Source organism: Pimephales promelas, chromosome 1 (assembly GCF_988280905.1).
Source record: "Pimephales promelas chromosome 1, fPimPro1.hap1.1, whole genome shotgun sequence".
Taxonomy (NCBI): Eukaryota; Metazoa; Chordata; class Actinopteri; order Cypriniformes; family Leuciscidae; genus Pimephales; species Pimephales promelas.
Window position 1 is genome coordinate 607,950 of NC_142769.1, and position 21,284 is coordinate 629,233.

Sequence of the window (21,284 nt, forward strand, 5' to 3'; positions counted from 1 at the left end):
ACAAATCTATGTTTGGCACATGTTCAAACTTAAATGGTTGTAATTTAAGAATGCTTTGGAATATACCCAAGTTTGGTCTTGTTTTAAAGAAAACACTCAGCAGAATATTGCTAAAGTGAAAACACTTCAAAAAATGAAAGTATGAAAAAGTTATAGAAGTTTAAATTGACAGTAAATCAAATATACTGTACTATATATTTTTTATTTTATATAAAATATATATTTTACAAATATTTTTACTCTAAAATTACTATAAAATCAAAGCCATAAATCTTATCATGTTATGTTCCAAATTTGAAGTTGATATCACAAAAATTGAAGTTCCCATGAGATTGTGTTTAGGCGTAGTACCAAAAATAGCCATTGCATTTCATTGAATTTAGTTGTATACATTCTGCCTTAACAAATTAATACATTTCTGTCTCAAAATTTGGAACCTTGAGACTCAGACCTTTCTGACAATATGTGTTTTGTCAAGATTAGAAAAGGTTTTGATCATAAATTATAAAATATAATGATGCCAAAATGCAGGAGCCTGATAAAATAAGTACCGTTTCTATGGTAACGCAACATTCAATTATAAAAAAGTTTTCACACAATGAATTCTGAGTTTATAATCTTTCAAATGATACCTAATTTATGATAGCTACTAAAATATGTGATATAATAAAAAGGCGATAAAAAATAATATTATATTTTAGAGGATAATAAATATAAATATTATCATTTTTAGAGGATAATATTATACTATATATTTGTTTTATTGAAAAATACTAATTATATGTTTTATTATTAACTGTTAGCATAAAAACAGAAGTTTCAATGATTAAAAGTGGGTGCATTGACTATTTGCGACAAAGGTCAAAACTCCTGTTATGATGCAGATTTTTTGAGGTGCACTCTTGTCATAAATTCATCAATTACTCTTCCTACATAATTTGTAACACAAAACAGGGGTAGGATATCTATGTAGAAGTCTTAGACCTTTCCAATGATATATAATTTGTCATAATTAGATTAGGATTTAATAGAAATATAGTGAAGTAAAATTTGGCGTCCCGGTACCGGGACGGTGACAGTTAAGGGGTTCAAAAAATAAAGAAATGCAAAGTCATGTTTGCTTATTCCTACGGTTGAACTGGATGATGGAAAGTCAGCAGCAAATACATTGGTTTATAAAGTGAGATTAAGTGCATGTGTATTATTCTACATGGTTTGCATGATATTCTGAGTTTGCATTTCACTGTTTACCGAGTTTAGAGAAGCTTCATGGGAGAAATGAAGACCTCGTGCTTCTGCATGCCGCCGCCGCCGGCTCTGAGAACATGTGTTTGAGTGAAATATAACACACTTGTTTCCTTCCCTGTTTTCCTGCCACAGATGATGGTCAATAGGACGACTGAGGTAGAGATATTCATCTAGTTCCTCATTTTCTGGAAAATAAAAAGCTATTGATGTATTGAGTTCATATCTGGTCCACTGTTTGGCATGAAGAATTGAGTCTTTCTGTTCTTTAACTTCTCAGCAGTGTTAGTTGTTTTGAACCGTTGCATGACATTACCCAGAAGCCTTTGCGTATGTCACGTCACACATTCCACTTTGATTTATTAAATGGCTTGAATGAGAATGTTTTTGAGATGTGACGATGGATTGATGATGATGGTGTTTAATTGACACATATGGAGCCGTTCTCATCAGAGATGAAGATAGTCTATCCTCTCAAATCTATAATCATCTTCATAATGAATTAATATTTCAGATAGCACTTTAACATATCAGCTGTTTCAAGGCAAAACTAATGAGCTCAAATGTTCATGCTATGTAGTTTGTAAGTGCTACATGCAAACATATATATACTGTATTTATATATATTACATCCATTGTCTTAAAGGGGCTATATGTACGAATCTCCATGTATTAATCGGTTTTTATTGCCAATGTGTGAACAGCTTTTAACGAAACTGTAAAAACGCGATCTTCTCCGACTTCATAGGAAAACCTATGAAAACCTGTAAACTGATTTTTATGTGACGGACTTGAACGTTTTTGCCCGGATAATCTAAAGCGTTCACATGAAACTAATGCTTATTAGCGAAAGAGCCGTTCGCTACTGTACTGATTCTACTGATTCGTTCAAACTATAGTTGGATCTATATAGTCTATAGTCTCAAATATTCCTTTATAATCAAATTATCATCAAGAGTGTAATGTGAATGACTGTTAACGAACACTGTTGGAAATTAAGTGGGTGAATCTTTTGGTACTTCACGATTCGATTCAAATCGATTCTTGAGTTCATGACTCGATTCAAAAACGATTCTCGATTTTGAATCAAATTTCGATTCTATATGTGCACAGATGTGATGTAAGTTTGCAGTTTTGTGTTACTTTTCTTATTTAACTGCGGTAGGAAAAAGTGAAACACATTAGAAATTCAGTTTTTGAAAATCGGTAAAAGAGCGAATTGCGATTAATATATGCATCGATTTTTATTTTTATTTTATTTATTTATTTTTTTTACACCCCTAGTATTAAAAGTAAATCACTGGACACGTATTTCAAACGTCTTTTTCCCCCTAAGCGAAGAACGAAAAGATTTTGAATCGCGTTCAGAACGAGTGCAGTTCACTAAATGGCCACCGGTGTCGCTAATAACAAGGGTTTCTGAATTCTACATATAGCCCCTTTAAAGTTATATAGAAGAACAGATAAAACGGGAGTGCACAACACAACACTGTGCTATATCGGCTTTGCTTGCTGCCTACTGAAACGCACACACACATGGGCATCATTCATTCATTACTATTATAAGGTCAGGCATGAATCTGCCCCTGACTCCCAGCATGCATTAGTGTGATTGCATTAAGCTCTTTAATAATATAGCCTGTGCTAAAATGTGTTTTAGATGGATTCCAACGTCCATACATGTAACTGTTTAGATATGATTATGCCTTTTATAGATATTTAATATTAATGGAATGATTGAATGCTACCTGCGCGAAATATTTCAAATTAAGTTTAAGATAGTGAGTCGTCTTTATAATTATGAGCGCTCTCAGATTTCTATTTGTGTATGAATTATTCATAAGGTTTTGATGTGAATTATAGTCCACTGCACGGCATATTTGATTTTGCACCAGCTTTGAACGTGTGTCACACAGTCAATATATTCTTCACACTTTTGTAAATGATGTTTTCACATTAAATCGGACCGTGACTTTCAGAATGGGAAGGTAAGGCAAGAATTTCACATACTCAAACTCAATCTTTACCTTCTTATAGTCCAGACATGATTTTATTACAGATATGATCTATATACTGCACTTTTTATGTTTCCTTTGGTGTTCTTCTTCTTTGATTATGATTATCCCCTTTTTTCTTCATCATATTAAAACAGTTTGTCGTCTGAAACGTTTGTCCTTATCTCATGTTCTGTGAATCTTTATTGATTTATGAGTTTGTCGATTTTGTCATATTTTTCTGTTTGCATGCCTGTGTCTTGGAGTTTATATGTGTTTTTATATGTTAGTCATCAAGGTTTCTCTCCAGAAGTCTTCATACGGGACTATAGTCCCCTTCGAGGCCCACTGAGCTCAGATTCATAATTATCTTTAATACGTTCATGTTGAGACTGCTGCATGCTAACGCAGTCTGTTAGAGCAAGATGAAGTCATGACGTGGCTCTGACGCATCGCAGGAATGTTGACGGACAGCTCATGTGTTGTTTTATGTGCCCCGCCCCCTTTTTTGATTGTTTTTGCAGAGTGGATTCACGCCGCTGCATATTGCCGCTCACTATGGAAATGTGAACGTGGCGACGCTGTTGCTCAATCGAGGCGCAGCTGTGGACTTCACTGCACGGGTCTGTCTTTAGCAACATGTTAAACATGCTAACAATGTTGCTAGCAACAAGTTAAAACATGCTTGCCATGTGTGAAATCATAGAAACATGCTATCGACATGCTAAATCACACAAACAACAAGCAAAAACATGCACGCAATGTGTTAAATAATGCTAAAACATGCTGGCAATGTGTTAAAGCTAACGACATGTTAAAACATGTTAGCAATGTGGTACATCATGTTAGAAACATGTTAACAATGTGCTAAATTATGCTGGCAACAAGTTAAAACATGCTTGCCATGTGTGAAATCATAGAAACATGCTATCGACATGCTAAATCACACAAACAACATGCTAAAACATGCAGGCAATGTGTTAAATATTGTTAAAAACATGCTAGCTATGTGTTACAAATAGCTAACAACATGTTAAAACATGTTAATAATGTGCTAAATTATGCTAGTAACAAATTAAAACATGGTAGCCATGTGTGAAATCATAGAAACATGTTATCAACATGTTAAATCACACAAACAACATGTTAAAACATGCATACATTGTATCAAATGATGCTAAAAACATGCTAGCTATGTGTGAAATCAGAGAAACATGCTATCAACATGCTAAATCACACGAACAACCTGCTAAAATATGCATGCAGTGTATCAAATGATGTTAAAAACATGCTAACCACATGTAAAATCATATAAACATGCTATCAACATCCATATAAACATGTTAACAACATGCTAAAACTTGCACACAATGTGTTAAATAATGTTAAAACACGGCACAATGTGTTAAATTATGCTAGCCATGTGTGAAATCATAAAAACAGGCTTTCAACATGTTAAATAATGCTAACAACATGTTAAAATTCAAGTTATGTGTTAAATCATGTTAAAAAATATGCTAGCAATGCATTAAATCAAGCTGACAACATGTTAAAACACATTAGCAATGTTGTACATCATGTCAGAAACTTTGAAACATAGAACAATGTGTTAAACAGGGTTCTCAAGTTTGAGCAAAAGCTTGGAGTGAGATCACACGCGGTTAGGGGAGGAGCCATAATGAAGCCCCGCCCCACCCATCCCCGCCCCCAATTTTACCCATTGTTCATAATTAACCAGAACAAATTAAAATGATAACAATTAGTAAATCTGATAAATGACAGAGCAATTCATCACATCAAATACTCTTTAATGCAGTATTACAAATATAGCTAACCAAAAATATAACAAATTGCTCCAAACAGTTTCAAACAAATCTTTAAAAATTGCATTTTGATTTTTGAATGCGTCTTCTATCTAGACGAATGATTTATTGTGTGGTGGGACATTGAGAAGAAATGGACAGATTAGAGTGCACCACCTCTTCCACTGTCTCCTCCTCTAATCTGGCAACCTTTTTAGGGGGCTTACCCTTTGGTGCCCAAAATGACAAAATATCTTTCTGCTTTTTTCCTGACATCTTTGAAAAATACAAATGCAACATTATGACAATGATTAAATATTACCCAGAGCAATCTGCTGTAATACATCCTTAATGTAACTAGAAAGACTATTAATATTACAGTATAATGTAATTTAAAATAAAATCAGTAAATCTTCATTCCTTTCCATACCCACTAACATTTCTCTTAGTTTCAGATAACGTAAGATAGCCAAACTGAGCCTGGTTGCAAAGTAGTTGTAGAGTTTTTGACTGCATCAATAATAATGTACGATGGGCTACATATTAAATGTTCTAGCCCAAAAATGTTAGACGAGCTTCTTCCAACTGACCTTCTTCTCCATCACGACACATGTGTTCGCGCGATGTTGATGGTTACCTAGTAACGAACGTACGGTGGCCGAGGATGTTCCGTCCATTTCCGTGTGTTCGCGCTACTGAATGACATGTCATGTATAGATCAGTGGTGCACGCAGCGCGCATATATGTTGCCTAGGCTAGTAACGAACGCAATCTGGCGGAGATACGCGTTGGCGGCAGGAAACTTCACTTTGTTTGCCTGCGCCTCGTATACAACGTTAGAAAGCTTTCAGCCAGGACAACTTGGTTGGCATTGCCTTTTCAGCGTGAGAAATACACAGTGTGGCGTGTGAGCGTGTGAACCGGTCGAAATGAGTGTGTCTCACGGCCAATGCGTGAGACTTGAGAACCCTGCGTTAAATAATGCTAGCAACAAGTAAAAACATGCTAGCCATCATAGAAACGTGCTATCAGCATGCTAAATCACACGAACAACATGCTAAAACATGCATGAAATGTGTTAAATAATGCTAAAAACATGCGTGAAATCATAGAAACATGCTAGATAAGAAATGCTAAATTACACAAACAACATGTTAAAACATGCACACAATGTTAAATAATGCTAAAACATGTTAGCAATATGGTATATCATGTTAGAAACATGTTAACAATGTGCTAAATATTATGCTAGCAACAAGTTAAAGCATGCTAGCCATGTGTGTAATCATAGAAACATGCTAACAACATGCTAAAACATGCAAGCAATGTACATCGTGCTAAAAACATGTTAAAAATGTGTTAACTCAAGCTAACAACATGTGCTGTTATTTCAAACGTTCAGACAAGGCTTTGTCAAGCTCACATCAAAGTTTTTCATTTAATCGTGTATAATTCGTATTTAATAATATTGCTTTTATATATATTTTTTTTTTCTAAGCAGAATGGGATCACGCCGCTTCATGTTGCATCCAAAAGAGGAAACACGAATATGGTTCTTCTGCTGCTGGACAGAGGCGCTCAGATCGATGCCAAAACCAGGGTCAGGAATAACTTTATTTCTGTAGTTTTGTACATGAACGCATGAGGAGGCGGGTATGAGTCAGACATGAGAGCGGAGCAGGGAAACACTGATGGATGAGCAGATCACTGCGCACACACACTCACACTCACAGTACATCTATAGCACATTAGTTCACCTGAACTGTGTGTGTGTGTGTGTGTGTTGAAGGAACATGCAGACTCACAGCTAAGTGTGTGTGTGTGTGTGTGTGTGTATGATGTGTATGAGTGTGTGTGTGGTCTGATTAAACCCATGAGCGGCTGTGTTGTTGTTCAGATTTCGACTGCAGTGAGTCCAGCTGGTTCTGTCCCTTTCTTCTGCAGTCTCTCTCCTGCAGTGTCTGATGCATCATCCCACACACACACACACACACACCTCACGCTCTGTTGTTCCTGACTTCAGCAGTGCTTTTTCTGTGCTATGATCAATGACAACTGCAGAGTACGACACAGGAGAGAGAGGGTTGAGTACATGACAGCATATGTTTGTGTGAGGTGTTTAAAGTCCCGAAGTGCTTTGTAATGAAGTGACCTGAAGGTGTGTGTGTGTGTGTGTGTGTGTGTGTGTGTTGCAGGATGGCCTCACTCCTCTACACTGCGCCGCGAGGAGTGGACACGACACCGCAGTGGAGCTCCTGCTGGAGAGAGGAGCGCCGATGCTGGCCCGGACCAAGGTGCCCTTCACGAGTCTTTTAATAGAAGATCATAATAAATATACAAACTATAATAACTATTTTTGGACATAACTTAGTGAGAATTTGTCGGCTCAAGTGCAACAAGACGCAAAAGAGCTCCGTTTAGTGTCGCACGCTAGTGAGTACCCAGATAGCAAACTGACATTGAATCAACGTGGAAATATGACATCGAAACAACGTTGATCTGACATTGTTTTGCTCATCGAATTAACGTTGAACCAACGTCAGACGCGTCATTCTTTCAAAACTAACGGAAAATCAACTTGAAATCAACGCGTTGTTTCAACGTTATGAAAGCAAACCAATTTTCGATTTTCATTTAGCTTTGAAGAATGCCGCGTCTGACGTTGGTTCAACATTAATTCGATGAGCAAAATCAACGTTGTTTCAATGTCATCATGAGAGACGTCGTTTCCACGTTGATTCAATGTCAGTTTGCTGTCTGGGTAACGACCTGAGCTTTCGTTTGCGTCTTCTTGCGCTTGAATATGTAAATTGTCAAGGCTTACAGTTTAGCGCCTCTGTGGCGCCGGCCCTTTAAGGATCCTGAGCGCCGTTCACGTTTGTTCACGTTCATCCATTGTTACAATTCATAAAAACGTTAGCATATTCTCGCTAACGCTGATCTCTACTCACATGTGGCGCTTGGCGAGTGTTTTAGGACCTGGTTTCTTTAAATTATAACCTTCCCTAAAGCGTACCAACAGTAGTTTACTTTTCTCTCTTCTAATGCTACGTTCACGCCGGATGCGAATAGCGCTCAGGCGCGAGTGATTTCAATGTTAAGTCAATGCAAAGATGCGTTGCGCACGTAAAAAATTCCTGCGGCGCGAATGAGGCGTAGAGCGCGAATACACCTCATTCGTGCATCAAGTTTGCGCGAATGGTGCGAATTGAGCATCTGCCACGTTATGCGCGAATGGTGCATTTTGTGCATTCACACGTTTGACGCGAATTTGCGTCTGAAAATCTGAATCAAATTCACAACAAAGCAAATATTTTATCACTCAAAACTTTTAGATTCACTTTCGACACACGAATTAACACAAAGTGGTCAAGCGTCAAACTAGGCGCGGTAGACGCGAATTTGACGTGCTATTAGCATTAAAGTTTCATGGTTCAAACACAAAATCGTGATTTCTCTCTTTCTTCTCCGGTGTAGAACGGCTTGTCTCCGCTCCACATGGCAGCGCAGGGTGATCATGTGGAGTGTGTCAAACACCTGCTCCAGCACAAGGCGCCGGTTGATGATGTCACGCTGGACTACCTGACCGCCCTCCACGTCGCTGCCCACTGTGGACACTACCGAGTGACCAAACTCCTGCTGGACAAGAGGGCCAACCCGAACGCCCGAGCGCTGGTACATGCGCTCTGAACACTGTGTGTGTGTGTGTGTGTGTGTCCTCTAGAGCTGTTGTTAATCGTTCTCCTTTATCTCTTCAGAACGGCTTCACTCCTCTACACATCGCCTGTAAGAAGAACAGAGTGAAAGTGATGGAGCTCTTGATCAAGTATGGAGCGTTCATCCAAGCCATCACTGAGGTACGAGCCCGACACACACACTCCCCGCGAGAACAGCGCTTCAGCAACGCTTTCAGTCATCGGTGTCGTTTGCCAGAATCATCAAGCCTGTAGAATCAGATTAGAAATCCAACAGCAGTGCTATTATAGCCAGGGGGCGTGGCTAGCAGGAGTGTGTTCTCATTGGCTAGTGAGTTTTCGTTCGCCATTCTGGCACATATCTCTCATGGGGGCGTGGCTAGCAGTAGTGTGTTCTCATTGGCTGCTGATTTTCCGTTCGCCATTCTGGCACATATCTCTCACAGGGGCGTGGCTAATAGCAGTGTGTTCTCATTGGCTGCTGAGTTTTCGTTCGCCATTCTGGCGCATATCTCTCGCGGGGGCGTGGCTAGAAGCAGTGTGTTCTCATTGGCTACTGTGTTTTTGTTCTCCATTCTGGCACATATCTCTCGCGGGGGCGTGGCTAGCAGTAGTGTGTTCTCATTGGCTACTGAGTTTTCGTTCGCCATTCTGGCACATATCTCTCGTGGGGGCGTGGCTAGAAGCAGTGTGTTCTCATTGGCTACTGAGTTTTTGTTCACCATTCTGGCACATATCTCTCGTGGAGGTGTGGCTAGAAGCAGTGTGTTCTCATTCGCCACTTAGTTTTTGATTGACAGCTTCTTGACCTGGAAGTGAAGATGTCAGTGTTGTGTTTGTGTGTGGATGTGAGATATTTTATTCAGTTTGAATTTACATTTTCATTAGTTTCATTATTATTGACATTAAAGTAATTCCATACAGTTCCCTCTCATAGGTTCATCCGCTGGTGTAATGATGGACAGAAGCCCGTATAGAAACATTCCAGTTGAAATCGCATTTTAAATCTTTAGATAGATATTAATCTAGCGTACTGATAATTTGATAATTCGACTCATTTCTTCTCTCTCTCTCTGTAGTCTGGTCTCACACCGATCCATGTGGCGGCTTTCATGGGTCACCTCAACATCGTTCTTCTGCTCCTGCAGAACGCAGCGTCCCCTGACGTCAGCAACATCGTGAGTAAACACTGAGCCGGTCACGTGACCTTTTCCTTAAAACATTTTAAAACTCAATGCATCAGATTACAGAGAGAAATTTAAGTTCGATGCAAAGCATTTTAGAACTTTTTTTTGGTGTTTTATTATATTCAGCCATTCAAAACATATTCAAAAGAAAGAATTTGACGAGGCAGGATAATTAAGATGCCTTTGTGTTGTTAGTTAGGTATTTAACCCATTAAGGGTTCTAGAGCATGACCTCTGTGTGTGTGTGTGTGTGTGTGTTCTGTCCAGCGTGGAGAGACGGCTCTGCACATGGCGGCCCGAGCTGGACAGGTGGAGGTCGTCCGCTGTCTCCTGAGGAACGGAGCGATGGTGGACGCCAGAGCACGGGTAAGACCTCGGCGTCATGTGATCACTGAAGACAGAGAGTGCTCTAGCTGTGATGGGACACACATTACGTGATCAGGGTGAAAGGTCACGCGTGTTCTGGTTCAGAAATGTAGAGTAGAGCGAGAAACTCTTTTTTAAATTTTTTGCAAATGGCGTTTGACTCAGTCTTTGCGAACTCCGGGTCTGTTCTTTCGCCTACGTCACGCTTGACCTTTCACCCTGATTACGTTATATTCCCAGATAACAGCAGAGAACAGAATCACCGGCTCATCCGATATACGCTCGCTAGGAACACTTATTTCTGCGTGGAAGTTTTGCGTTTGGTAAGCTAATAAAATATTTAAACTCAGTCGAATCAATATTTAGTGTACAGTTATTTAATTATGCCACCCAGTATCGTAGACTCGCTCTCTCTCGTTTCATACAAACGCAGCGGCGGCCATTTTGTGTCTTTGTTTTGTACACGGTTGGATTATAAGACACAAAAAGGTATGATATTAAAACAGTTTAATCTCAAATCTATATCTCTGATTTCCATAATTATTTATGTGGTGTAATGCTGTAATAAGTGTTATGACTGTATACCGTGATCTTAAATGCTCTCTCCGCGAAGCTTTGCGTTTAAAGACCTGATAAAATATTATGACTCGGATCAATATTTCGTGTCTAATTGTTTACTTATGTGCAAGTATCTGTGTAATAAGCGGGATAATGTACATCCAGCTGGTTGTTATCTCAAAATAAACCCCTTCAGGTGTGTGTGTGTGTGTGTGATCTCAGAATAAACCCCCTCAGGCTGATGATGAAGACCTGATCCTGATCACCCTGTGGGGTTTATTCTGAGATAACACCGGCTGGATGTACATTATCACACACACGTTCTCAAACGTTCCCTAAGCTGTTCGCGTGTCCCATCAGGAGGACCAGACTCCGCTTCACATCGCGTCTCGTCTGGGGAAGACTGAGATCGTGCAGCTGCTCCTGCAACACATGGCTCACCCTGACGCCGCGACCTCCAACGGCTACACCCCGCTTCACATCGCCGCGCGCGAGGGCCATCTGGACGTCACCACGGTGCTGTTGGAGGCCGGCGCGTCACACTCGCTAGCCACCAAGGTCAGTTCTTCTATCTGTCTATCTATCCATCCAACCATCCATCCATCCATCCATCCAACCATCCAACCATCCATCCAACCATCCAACCATCCATCCATCCATCCATCCATCCATCCAACCATCCATCCATCCATCCATCCATCCATCCAACCATCCATCCATCCATCCATCCATCCATCCATCCATCCAACCATCCATCCATCCATCCATCCATCCATCCAACCATCCATCCATCCAACCATCCATCCATCCATCCATCCATCCAACCATCCATCCAACCATCCAACCATCCAACCATCCATCCATCCATCCAACCATCCAACCATCCAACCATCCATCCATCCATCCATCCAACCATCCAACCGTCCAACCATCCAACCATCCATCCGTCCATCCGTCCAACCGTCCATCCATCCATCCAACCATCCATCCATCCATCCATCCATCCATCCATGCATCCAACCATCCATCCATCCATCCATCCATCCAACCATCCATCCATCCATCCATCCATCCAACCATCCAACCATCCATCCATCCATCCAACCATCCAACCATCCATCCATCCATCCATCCATCCATCCAACCGTCCATCCATCCATCCATCCATCCATCCATCCATCCATCCATCCATCCATCCATCCATCCATCCATCCAACCATCCAACCATCCATCCATCCATCCATCCATCCAACCATCCAACCATCCATCTATCCATCCATCCATCCATCCATCCATCCATCCATCCATCCATCCATCCATCCATCCATCCAACCATCTATCCAACCATCCAACCATCCATCCATCCATCCAACCATCCAACCATCCATCTATCCATCCATCCATCCATCCATCCATCCAACCATCTATCCAACCATCCAACCGTCCATCCAACCATCAAGATTGAGCTTGAAATCCTGCAGTTGCGGTTGGGTCAAATATGTAGAAGATGCTGGAAGACCAACGCATCTGCAGGATTTATTCTAAAGAACAGTTTCCACGCCAGCGTTTTAAAACACCCAGAATATTATGTTGCAAATTTGTTTGTTAGAAGAAGAAAAAATAAGTTATTGCCCATACATTTGGAATAATGTTGTAATTGCACATTTGTATGTTGAATAATGAAATGTAGACCCAGCTGGATTAGCGGGTTTGATGAGGATTTCTGCATTTACTTCTACAGAAAGGGTTCACGCCTCTACATGTGGCGTCTAAATATGGCAGCCTGGATGTGGCCAAGCTCCTCCTGCAGCGCCGCGCCCCGCCGGACTCCTCCGGGAAGGTAGAGCGACCCGACCTCGTCCGACCTCATCCTTCACTCGCGCTCACTACACGACCCAAGACCTACTATTATACTTTTTGAAATTGTCCAGAAAGCTTATATTTCATTTTGATCATATTTTGTCTATTTTTTAATGCAGTTGTATTAATGCAAATATTTTTTATTTACTTTTAAATTACTAGATTTGATCAATAAATAATAAATAAATAGTAATTTACGCACATTCCTCACAATCTTTCAGTTTAAATTATAAATAACTCACAATTTCATGCATAAACCTTTTAATTAAGCTCTAAATATCTTACAATATGAGGCTTTGACGACCTCTTGTGGAAAATAGTGATATAATATGATATTTCATAACTCTATAGATGGGCTTTTTCCGCTGGGTCCTAAAGCCAGTTCCATTCAGTATGCATTCAGATACACGTGTAAACTTTATAAAATATTTTTTGGCAAAGTTTTAGCATTTTTTCTATGTGAACTGAAACATTCCTCACATTTAATTCATTCCTAAGGGGGGCAAATTGAGCCGCAAGGGAAGGACTTGTTATTTGTTTAATTTCAACCACAAAACTCCTTGAATCCATTATTTTTTTGTGTGCGAATTCGTAGTTCAAGTGCGACAATTACATTTGTTTGTCAAAATGACTCGAGTGAAGGATGACTGTTTTAAACCCTGTTGTATATTTAAGATGAATGCATAATTTAGCCTAATTTTTACGATGTTGTTTAAAAGACATACATCGAGGCTATGTTGACTGCAAGAGTCCTGGTAAGCATGGTTTCACTCACTGATAACATTCTGTTAAGAAAAGGAAACTACATTGTTTTCTTCCTCTTTTCTTTAATAAGGAGCCGGTTTGCTCTAAAACTTGCACTCTAATATAGACGATAACCTTCGAATTAAACACGCTCTAACAATCCCTGATAACTTTGCTTTTTCATCAGATGTTTGGTTGAGTTTGATTTAATGCTTTTGCCACGCTAACCCCCGTAATCATGTTGCACTGACCCTCATCCCAGCAGAACGGCCTCACTCCTCTACATGTCGCTGCGCACTACGATAACCAGAAGGTGGCGCTCTTGCTGTTGGATAAAGGGGCGTCTCCTCATGCCACGGCCAAGGTGAGAAGATCTTAAAGGTGCAGTGTGTAATATTCAGGAGGATCTGTCGACGGAAATGCAATATCATATCCATAACAATGTATAAATCCCTCATATAATGAAGAATTGTGTGTTTATTAGCTTAGAATGAGGCATTTCTCTCTACACACACACACATCCACATCGACATGTTTCTTCGGTGGCCCTGAACGGACAAACGTCACTTTCGCTTCATCACTATGCGCAAAGATCTAGCGAATAAAACACAGACACAATGATGAACAAGTCACAATAATATTCGCAATAACATATCGTTTCACTGAATAATTAAGAAAACTACATTTTTTTATTGAACTTTGTAAAGAAACCTCATTGCTCTCTGCTGTCGCAACTTCTGTTGGGTGCAATTCGCAACCTCACCACTAGATGCTGCTAAAAATTACACACTGCACCTTTAATAAAACATGTATGCTAGGAATAGTCCCACCAGACTAACCGTGCTCTGTGTCTTCATGCAGAATGGATACACTCCTCTTCATATCGCCGCTAAGAAGAATCAGATGGAAATCGCCACTACGCTCCTGCAATACGGAGCCGAGACCAACATCCAGACCAAACAGGGGGTGAACCCGCTTCATCTGGCCTCTCAGGAGGGACACCGCGAGATGGCCGCTTTACTCCTGCAGCGAGGAGCGCAAGTCAACGCCGCCACCAAGGTGAACCGTGTAAAAACATATTCAAGGCGGTTAGAAGTTTCATTTTACGTGCACTGATTAAGAATTAGAACTGGTGTCCCAAATCGCAGTGGCGGACTCAACATTTTAGCGGTCGGATTTTTAAAACGGCTTTTTGGTCACTTGGTTTCCACCGCATGAACTTTCCCCAGGGACTGTGTGGTGGTACTCGTTGTGTTTATATGAAGTTCTGGGTAAAAATTTCCCCCTCAAAAAGTCCCTGCTCGTTTAGGGACCTTCAGGGGTGGGACTTGAAAGCTGACCATGCTGATTTGGAGTTCATGCTTCATTTTGATTGGTTGACTCCACGCAGCATTTGATTTTAAACACCGTCTGTTGCGGCGCGTGCTGTAACAGTTCTTCGCAGTAGAGGTTAAAAAATACGACCGATGGGCCGACGACGAGGTTCAGGGGTGATGAACTGAGAAATCAAATTTTCCCTGAGCTTTTGAAGTCTGCGTTCACACCGAATGCGAATAGTGCGTCAAATTCGCGCCTGACGCGTCTAGTTTGATGCTTCACCACTTTGTGTTAATTCGCGTGTCAAGAGTAAAACTGGCGCGTGTAAAAACAAAAGTTTGAAGCGAAATGTACGCGTGTGACGTGCGTCAGAATCGAAATCCGTTGGTGGCCATTGTTTTTATGTTGTTGGAGCATTCATGGAGAGAGTCACCGCTCTGTATGTACTCTGTGAGAGCAGAACAGCGGCGTGGGGATCATCGTCGCCGTATATTTGTGTCCACCGGACCCTTCGGAGGCGAACCGTTTGGCGAGTTTACCATTTGCTCGCTCCAGGAGCTGCGCTGGATGACTGGATGTCAGCGCTACTTCCGCCAGTTTGATGACCTGTTGTCCCGCATCGGAGCGAGGATCACCCTCGCCCTCATCCATCTAATCTGTCATTTATTTTTGTTTTGATGATAAATAGAGCCAGCCTTCAAAAGTTATTAACCTGTCCTGTGATTATTTTCTCTCTCACGTCCAGTCACGAACTTATGCACATATGTTGATTGTCTTTACATCATAATAATATTTCATATAATCTAGATATAGAATGAATAACATTCAATACAAAATGAACATGTCTCTCGTATATAGAAAGTTTTAAGTGATAAAATATTTGCTTTGTTGTGCATAATCCCATCAGGCATTTAGTCATATTACAAAATAATTTATTGAAGCATCCATATACTTCACCACGTGAGCAAGCTAGGCTCCTGATTGGTTAACGCGGTGCGAATTCACGCCGAAGTTCAGATTCTTCAACTCGGGCGGCAGACGCGAATTCGCGTCAAACGCGTGAATGCACAAATGGCACTAACTAAATCATTTGTGCGTAATGTGCCAGACGCTCAATTCACGCGAACTTGGCGCGCGAATGAGGCGTATTCGCGTCTTCCGCGCCGCACTCCACGCCTCATTCGTGCCGCATGAATTATATAATTTGCATTGACTTAACATTGAAATCATTTGCGCCTGACGCGCTATTCGCGACCAGTGTGAACGTACCATAAGAGGTCATATTATATTACATCGACATGTTTCTACGGTGGCCCTGAACGGACAAATGTCACTTTCGTTTCGTCACTATGCACAAAGATCTAGCGAATAAAACACAGACACAATGATGAACAAGTCACAATAATATTCACAATAACATATCGTTTCGGTGAATAATTAATAAAACTAAATTTTTTTATTTAACTTTGTAAAGAAACCTCATTGCTGAACTGGCTACTCTCTGCTGTCGCAACTTCTGTTGGGTGCAATTCAACAGAATTATTAAAGACGCTTTCATATATTATGTATATATAACTGTTTGGATGCATTCATCGACAGAAAACTGATCATTGTTGTACAGCTCAACACAGTCTTTTTGTTTAAATCTCGTGTTGCTAATTTACCGCGAGTACAGTCGTTGACGAGTTGGAGAATTGGGACGCAGGAATCCCAGCTGATAGAGAAGAGCAAAACTACAAGAAAGCAGATGAAAGGGAAAGGACATGTAATCAGTTTATACCTATCAAGAGCCGATCGTTTGTTGAATTTGACCGTAAACTCTTGATCTGGGGGATTGACAGGAATAGAGGAGTGTGTGCTGGTTCTTCTCAGTGTGTTTTATGTGTAGGGGATGACCAAAGCCCAGACTGTTATTGAGCTCTTGGTTTGTGTTTTCTCAGAGTGGCCTCACATCTCTTCATCTCGCGGCCCAAGAAGACAAAGTCGCTGTGGGCGAGATCTTAGTGAAGCACGGTGCCGTCCTCGACCAGCAAACCAAAGTAAGAAGAGCGTCACACCCCAAAACACAGGCTTTCAAACATCATTTCACTGATTGTGACGATGTGATCTGATTGCAGTTGGGATACACACCTCTTATTGTCGCCTGTCACTATGGAAACACGAAGATAGTTAATTTTCTATTGAAGAGTGAAGCAAGTGTCAATGCTAAAACAAAGGTATTTCTTAATCTATTCATTTTTTATATTAATATTATGACGGCATATTGTACAATCTAACATTTGTGTTCTTGTCAGAATGGTTATACGCCTCTACATCAGGCGGCTCAACAGGGAAACACACACATTATTAACATCTTACTACAGTATGGAGCAAAACCCAATGCCATCACTGTGGTGAGTGAATATACACACACACACACTCTCACTCTCTCTCACACACACACACACGTTGTGTAATGGAGTGATTGTCGTCCTGATTGTAGAATGGGAACACGGCTCTTGCGATCGCTCGGCGTCTGGGTTACATCTCTGTGGTCGACACACTGAGAGTCGTGACCGAAGAAATCATCACTACAACAACGGCAAGTTCACCTGAGAACACACACATCTGTCCTACACATCAACACACACACATCTGTCCTACACATCAACACACACTCATCTGTCCTACACATCAACACACACACATCTGTCCTACACATCAACACACACACATCTGTCCTACACATCAACACACACACACATCTGTCCTACACATCAACACACACACATCTGTCCTACACATCAACACACACACATCTGTCCTACACATCAACACACACACACATCTGTCCTACACATCAACACACACACACATCTGTCCTACACATCAACACACACACACATCTGTCCTACACATCAACACACACACATCTGTCCTACACATCAACACACACACATCTGTCCTACACATCAACACACACACATCTGTCCTACACATCAACACACACACATCTGTCCTACACATCAACACACTGTGTGTTTCACTGTACTGAAAGAATCTGCTCCACACAGACGGTGACAGAGAAACACAAGCTAAATGTGCCGGAGACCATGACAGAAGTTCTCGAAGTGTCCGACGAAGAGGGTGAGTGTGACAAACTATTAATTCATTACTGTATTACTTTATTCAATCAGTCCATCCATCTGTCAATCAATCGATCAATCACTCAGTCAGTCAATGAACCAATCAATCAGTCAATCAATCAATCAGTAAATTATCAATCAATCAGTCAATCGATCGGTCGATCGGTCAATCAATCGATCAATAAATTATCAGTCAGTCAGTCAGTCAGTTGATCGATCGGTTGGTCGGTCAGTCAGTCAGTTGGTTGATCGATCGGTCGGTCAGTCAGTCAGTTGATCAATCGGTCAGTCGGTCAGTCAGTCAGTCAGTTGATCGGTCGGTCGGTCAGTCAGTCAGTCGGTCGGTTGATCGATCGGTCGGTCAGTCAGTCAGTTGATCGATCGGTCAGTCGGTTAGTCAGTCAGTTGATCGATCGGTCGGTCAGTCGGTCAGTCAGTCAGTTGATCGATCGGTCGGTCAGTTGGTCTGTCAGTCAGTTGATCGATCGATCGGTCGGTCGGTCAGTCAGTTGATCGATCGATCGGTTGGTCAGTCAGTCAGTCAGTTGATCGGTCGGTCGGTCGGTCAGTCGGTCAGTCAGTCAGTTGATCGATCGGTCGGTCAGTTGGTCTGTCAGTCAGTTGATCGATCGATCGGTCGGTCAGTCAGTTGATCGATTGATCGGTTGGTCAGTCAGTCAGTCAGTCAGTTGATCGATCGGTCGGTCAGTCAGTCAGTTGATCGATCGGTCAGTCGGTCAGTCAGTCAGTTGATCGATCGATCGGTCGGTCGGTCAGTTGGTCTGTCAGTCAGTTGATCGATCGATCAGTCGGTCAGTCAGTCAGTTGATCAGTTGGTCGGTCAGTCAGTCAGTCAGTCAGTTGATCGATCGGTCAGTCGGTCAGTCAGTTGATCGGTCGGTCAGTCGGTCAGTCAGTCAGTCAGTTGGTCGATCGATCGGTCGGTCAGTCAGTCAGTTGATCGATCAATCGGTCGGTCGGTCGGTCAGTCAGTCAGTCAGTTGATCGGTCGGTCAGTCAGTTGATCGATCGGTCAGTTGATCGGTCGGTCGGTCAGTCAGTCAGTCAGTCAGTTGATCGATCGATCGGTCGGTCAGTTGGTCTGTCAGTCAGTTGATCGATCGATCGGTCGGTCGGTCAGTCAGTTGATCGATCGATCAGTCGGTCAGTCAGTCAGTTGATCGGTTGGTCGGTCAGTCGGTCAGTCAGTTGATCGATCGGTCAGTCGGTCAGTCAGTTGATCGGTCGGTCGGTCAGTCAGTCAGTCAGTTGATCGGTAGGTCAGTTAGTCAGTTGATCGGTTGGTCGGTCAGTCAGTCAGTCAGTTGATCGGTCGGTCAGTCAGTCAGTCAGTTGGTCGATCGGTCGGTCAGTCAGTCAGTTGATCGATCAATCGGTCGGTCGGTCAGTCAGTCAGTCAGTTGATCGGTCGGTCAGTCAGTTGATCGATCGATCGGTCGGTCGGTCAGTTGGTCGGTCGGTCAGTCAGTCAGTCAGTTGATCGATCGGTCGGTCGGTCGGTTGGTCAGCCAGTTGATCGGTCGGTCAGTCAGTTGATCGGTCGGTCGGTCGGTCAGTCAGTTGATCGGTCGGTCGGTCGGTCAGTCAGTTGATCGATCAATCGATCGGTCAGTCAGTCAGTTGATCGATCGGTCGGTCAGTCAGTCAATCAGTCAGTTGATCGATCGATCGGTTGGTCGGTCAGTCAGTCAGTTGATCGATCGATCGGTTGGTCGGTCAGTCAGTCAGTTGATCGATCAATCGATCGGTCGGTCAGTCAGTCAGTTGATCGATCGGTCGGTCAGTCAGTCAGTTGATCGATCGTTCAGTCAATCAATCAACCAATCAATCAGTTAGTCAGTCAATCAATCAACCAATCAATCAATCAGTCAGTCAGTCAGTGAGTCAGTCAGTAAGTCAATCAATCAATCAATCAATCAGTCGGTCAGTCAGTCAGTTGATTGATCGATCGGTCGGTCAGTCAGTCAGTCAATCAATCAATCAGTTAATCAATCAATTGATCAGTCAGTCAGTCAGTGATTCAGTCAGTCAATCAATCGATCAGTAAATTAATCAATCAGTCAGTTTATTGTGTCAGTCAGAGAGGGTCTTCTGGTGAATTGGCTCGTCTGAGGAGTTTCTGTTGTGTGTGTTCTGCTGTGATGGGGTTAATTATGTGTGTTAACGAGGCGTTTCCCACAGTTCCCAGACAGATCGATGACGGAGCGATGTCGGATGACTCTGTTGATTTTGAAGGTGACACAGCGTGGATTGGTGTGCAGGAATAACTTCTCAAACTTTATAAAATATCTTGGTTTTAATGATGTTAATAATAGGGGCGGAAACCTCGTGTGTCCAAAACCGATACTTTTCATGGAAAAAACACTGTATAAAATAATTAATCAATTAAACACTGTGTTGTCAAAGTTGATATTGTGGCTTTATGTGGCTCAGACACTCGTTTGTATTGTTATATTATCACCATTTTATCAAAATGAAGCTCAAGTAGAGTTTCGATGAGTTTGAGCAGTGAAAGGCATGTTTAGTCCGCCGTTATTCAGTCCTGGCTGCGACTCGACATTAAACGCTAAACGCTCGACGCTCCTCAAATACTGTTTCTTGAGTAAAGAAAACTCTGTTCTCACTCAAACACCAGTTCTTTATTTACATTGCTTTGCAAACAAGCAGAAACAATGCACAAATGTGGGCGGAGTTATGAAGTTTGACTGACAGTCTGAGGAGCCAATGGAGTTACGAGATTCAGTCACATGCTCTTTTTAAGACTTTTCATTGGTTAGAGAAAAGAGACGATGTATGGAGATCCGAGGTTTCCGTCCGACAGAGGATATGGAAGAAGTGTGCACTGCATGATGGGATTGGTCACATTTAAATGCAGTTTACTAATGACTGACTAATCTTTACAGTGGTTGAATTTCTTTTAATGAAACACAACGATATGATTTAAATTATTTAACTTTGCTATTGTAAATTGGAATAGTAGTGCAGTCAATAGGTTATAAGTATACTGATTTTTTATTTAAGTCTGTCTAGTAATGCATTACAATAACTGCTCAATGCCTTATGTTACTTTTGAGTTCCTCTTTCCTGCCTGGGCTGGGCTTGTTTGTTTGTTTTGTGTTTTTAACAAACAAATAGTTCTATTTTTTTGTTAAAAAGGCCTTTCGTGAATAATCCTTCGGCTAAAGGAAATGCATATTTCCTCCTGTACAGTAAAGAGCGCCGCTCACACAAACCTTATAGCTGTGAACACAGAAGAATAAAGTTCAACACTCTTAAAAACACAGAAGAATGAAACACAAATCTGAGTGTGATGTTTATCTTCAGTCGTAGTTGCTCATTCGTATGGTTGATTTGGATCATCGAAGGTCAG

At 41.5% G+C, this 21,284-nt stretch overlaps 2 protein-coding genes across 20 annotated transcripts in view; both read left to right on the plus strand.

The window, feature by feature from the left end:
* ank2b (ankyrin 2b, neuronal) overlaps positions 1 to 21,284 on the plus strand; it is a 125,869-nt gene that overhangs the window by 54,372 nt on the left and 50,213 nt on the right. For 12 of the 19 annotated variants that reach the window (XM_089131734.1, XM_089131748.1, XM_089131756.1 and 9 more), the window contains exons 7-23: positions 1,381 to 1,404; positions 3,764 to 3,862; positions 6,543 to 6,641; positions 7,237 to 7,335; positions 8,519 to 8,716; positions 8,800 to 8,898; positions 9,816 to 9,914; positions 10,191 to 10,289; positions 11,208 to 11,405; positions 12,589 to 12,687; positions 13,714 to 13,815; positions 14,313 to 14,510; positions 16,709 to 16,807; positions 16,886 to 16,984; positions 17,063 to 17,161; positions 17,251 to 17,349; positions 17,822 to 17,894. In XM_089131734.1, the coding sequence (XP_088987860.1) occupies positions 1,381 to 1,404; positions 3,764 to 3,862; positions 6,543 to 6,641; positions 7,237 to 7,335; positions 8,519 to 8,716; positions 8,800 to 8,898; positions 9,816 to 9,914; positions 10,191 to 10,289; positions 11,208 to 11,405; positions 12,589 to 12,687; positions 13,714 to 13,815; positions 14,313 to 14,510; positions 16,709 to 16,807; positions 16,886 to 16,984; positions 17,063 to 17,161; positions 17,251 to 17,349; positions 17,822 to 17,894 (1,882 nt within the window). Of the gene's footprint in view, positions 1 to 1,380; positions 1,405 to 3,763; positions 3,863 to 6,542; positions 6,642 to 7,236; positions 7,336 to 8,518; positions 8,717 to 8,799; positions 8,899 to 9,815; positions 9,915 to 10,190; positions 10,290 to 11,207; positions 11,406 to 12,588; positions 12,688 to 13,426; positions 13,463 to 13,713; positions 13,816 to 14,312; positions 14,511 to 16,708; positions 16,808 to 16,885; positions 16,985 to 17,062; positions 17,162 to 17,250; positions 17,350 to 17,821; positions 17,895 to 21,284 lie in introns of all 19 variants that reach the window. The other 7 variants (XM_089131788.1, XM_089131794.1, XM_089131568.1 and 4 more) reach the window with 4 other exon arrangements.
* Positions 11,432 to 12,496, plus strand: LOC148998311 (uncharacterized; the record flags this gene model as incomplete). Its single annotated transcript, XM_089129631.1, has 1 exon — positions 11,432 to 12,496. A coding segment is annotated over one exon (1,065 nt), but the record flags the coding sequence as incomplete, so codon positions are not given.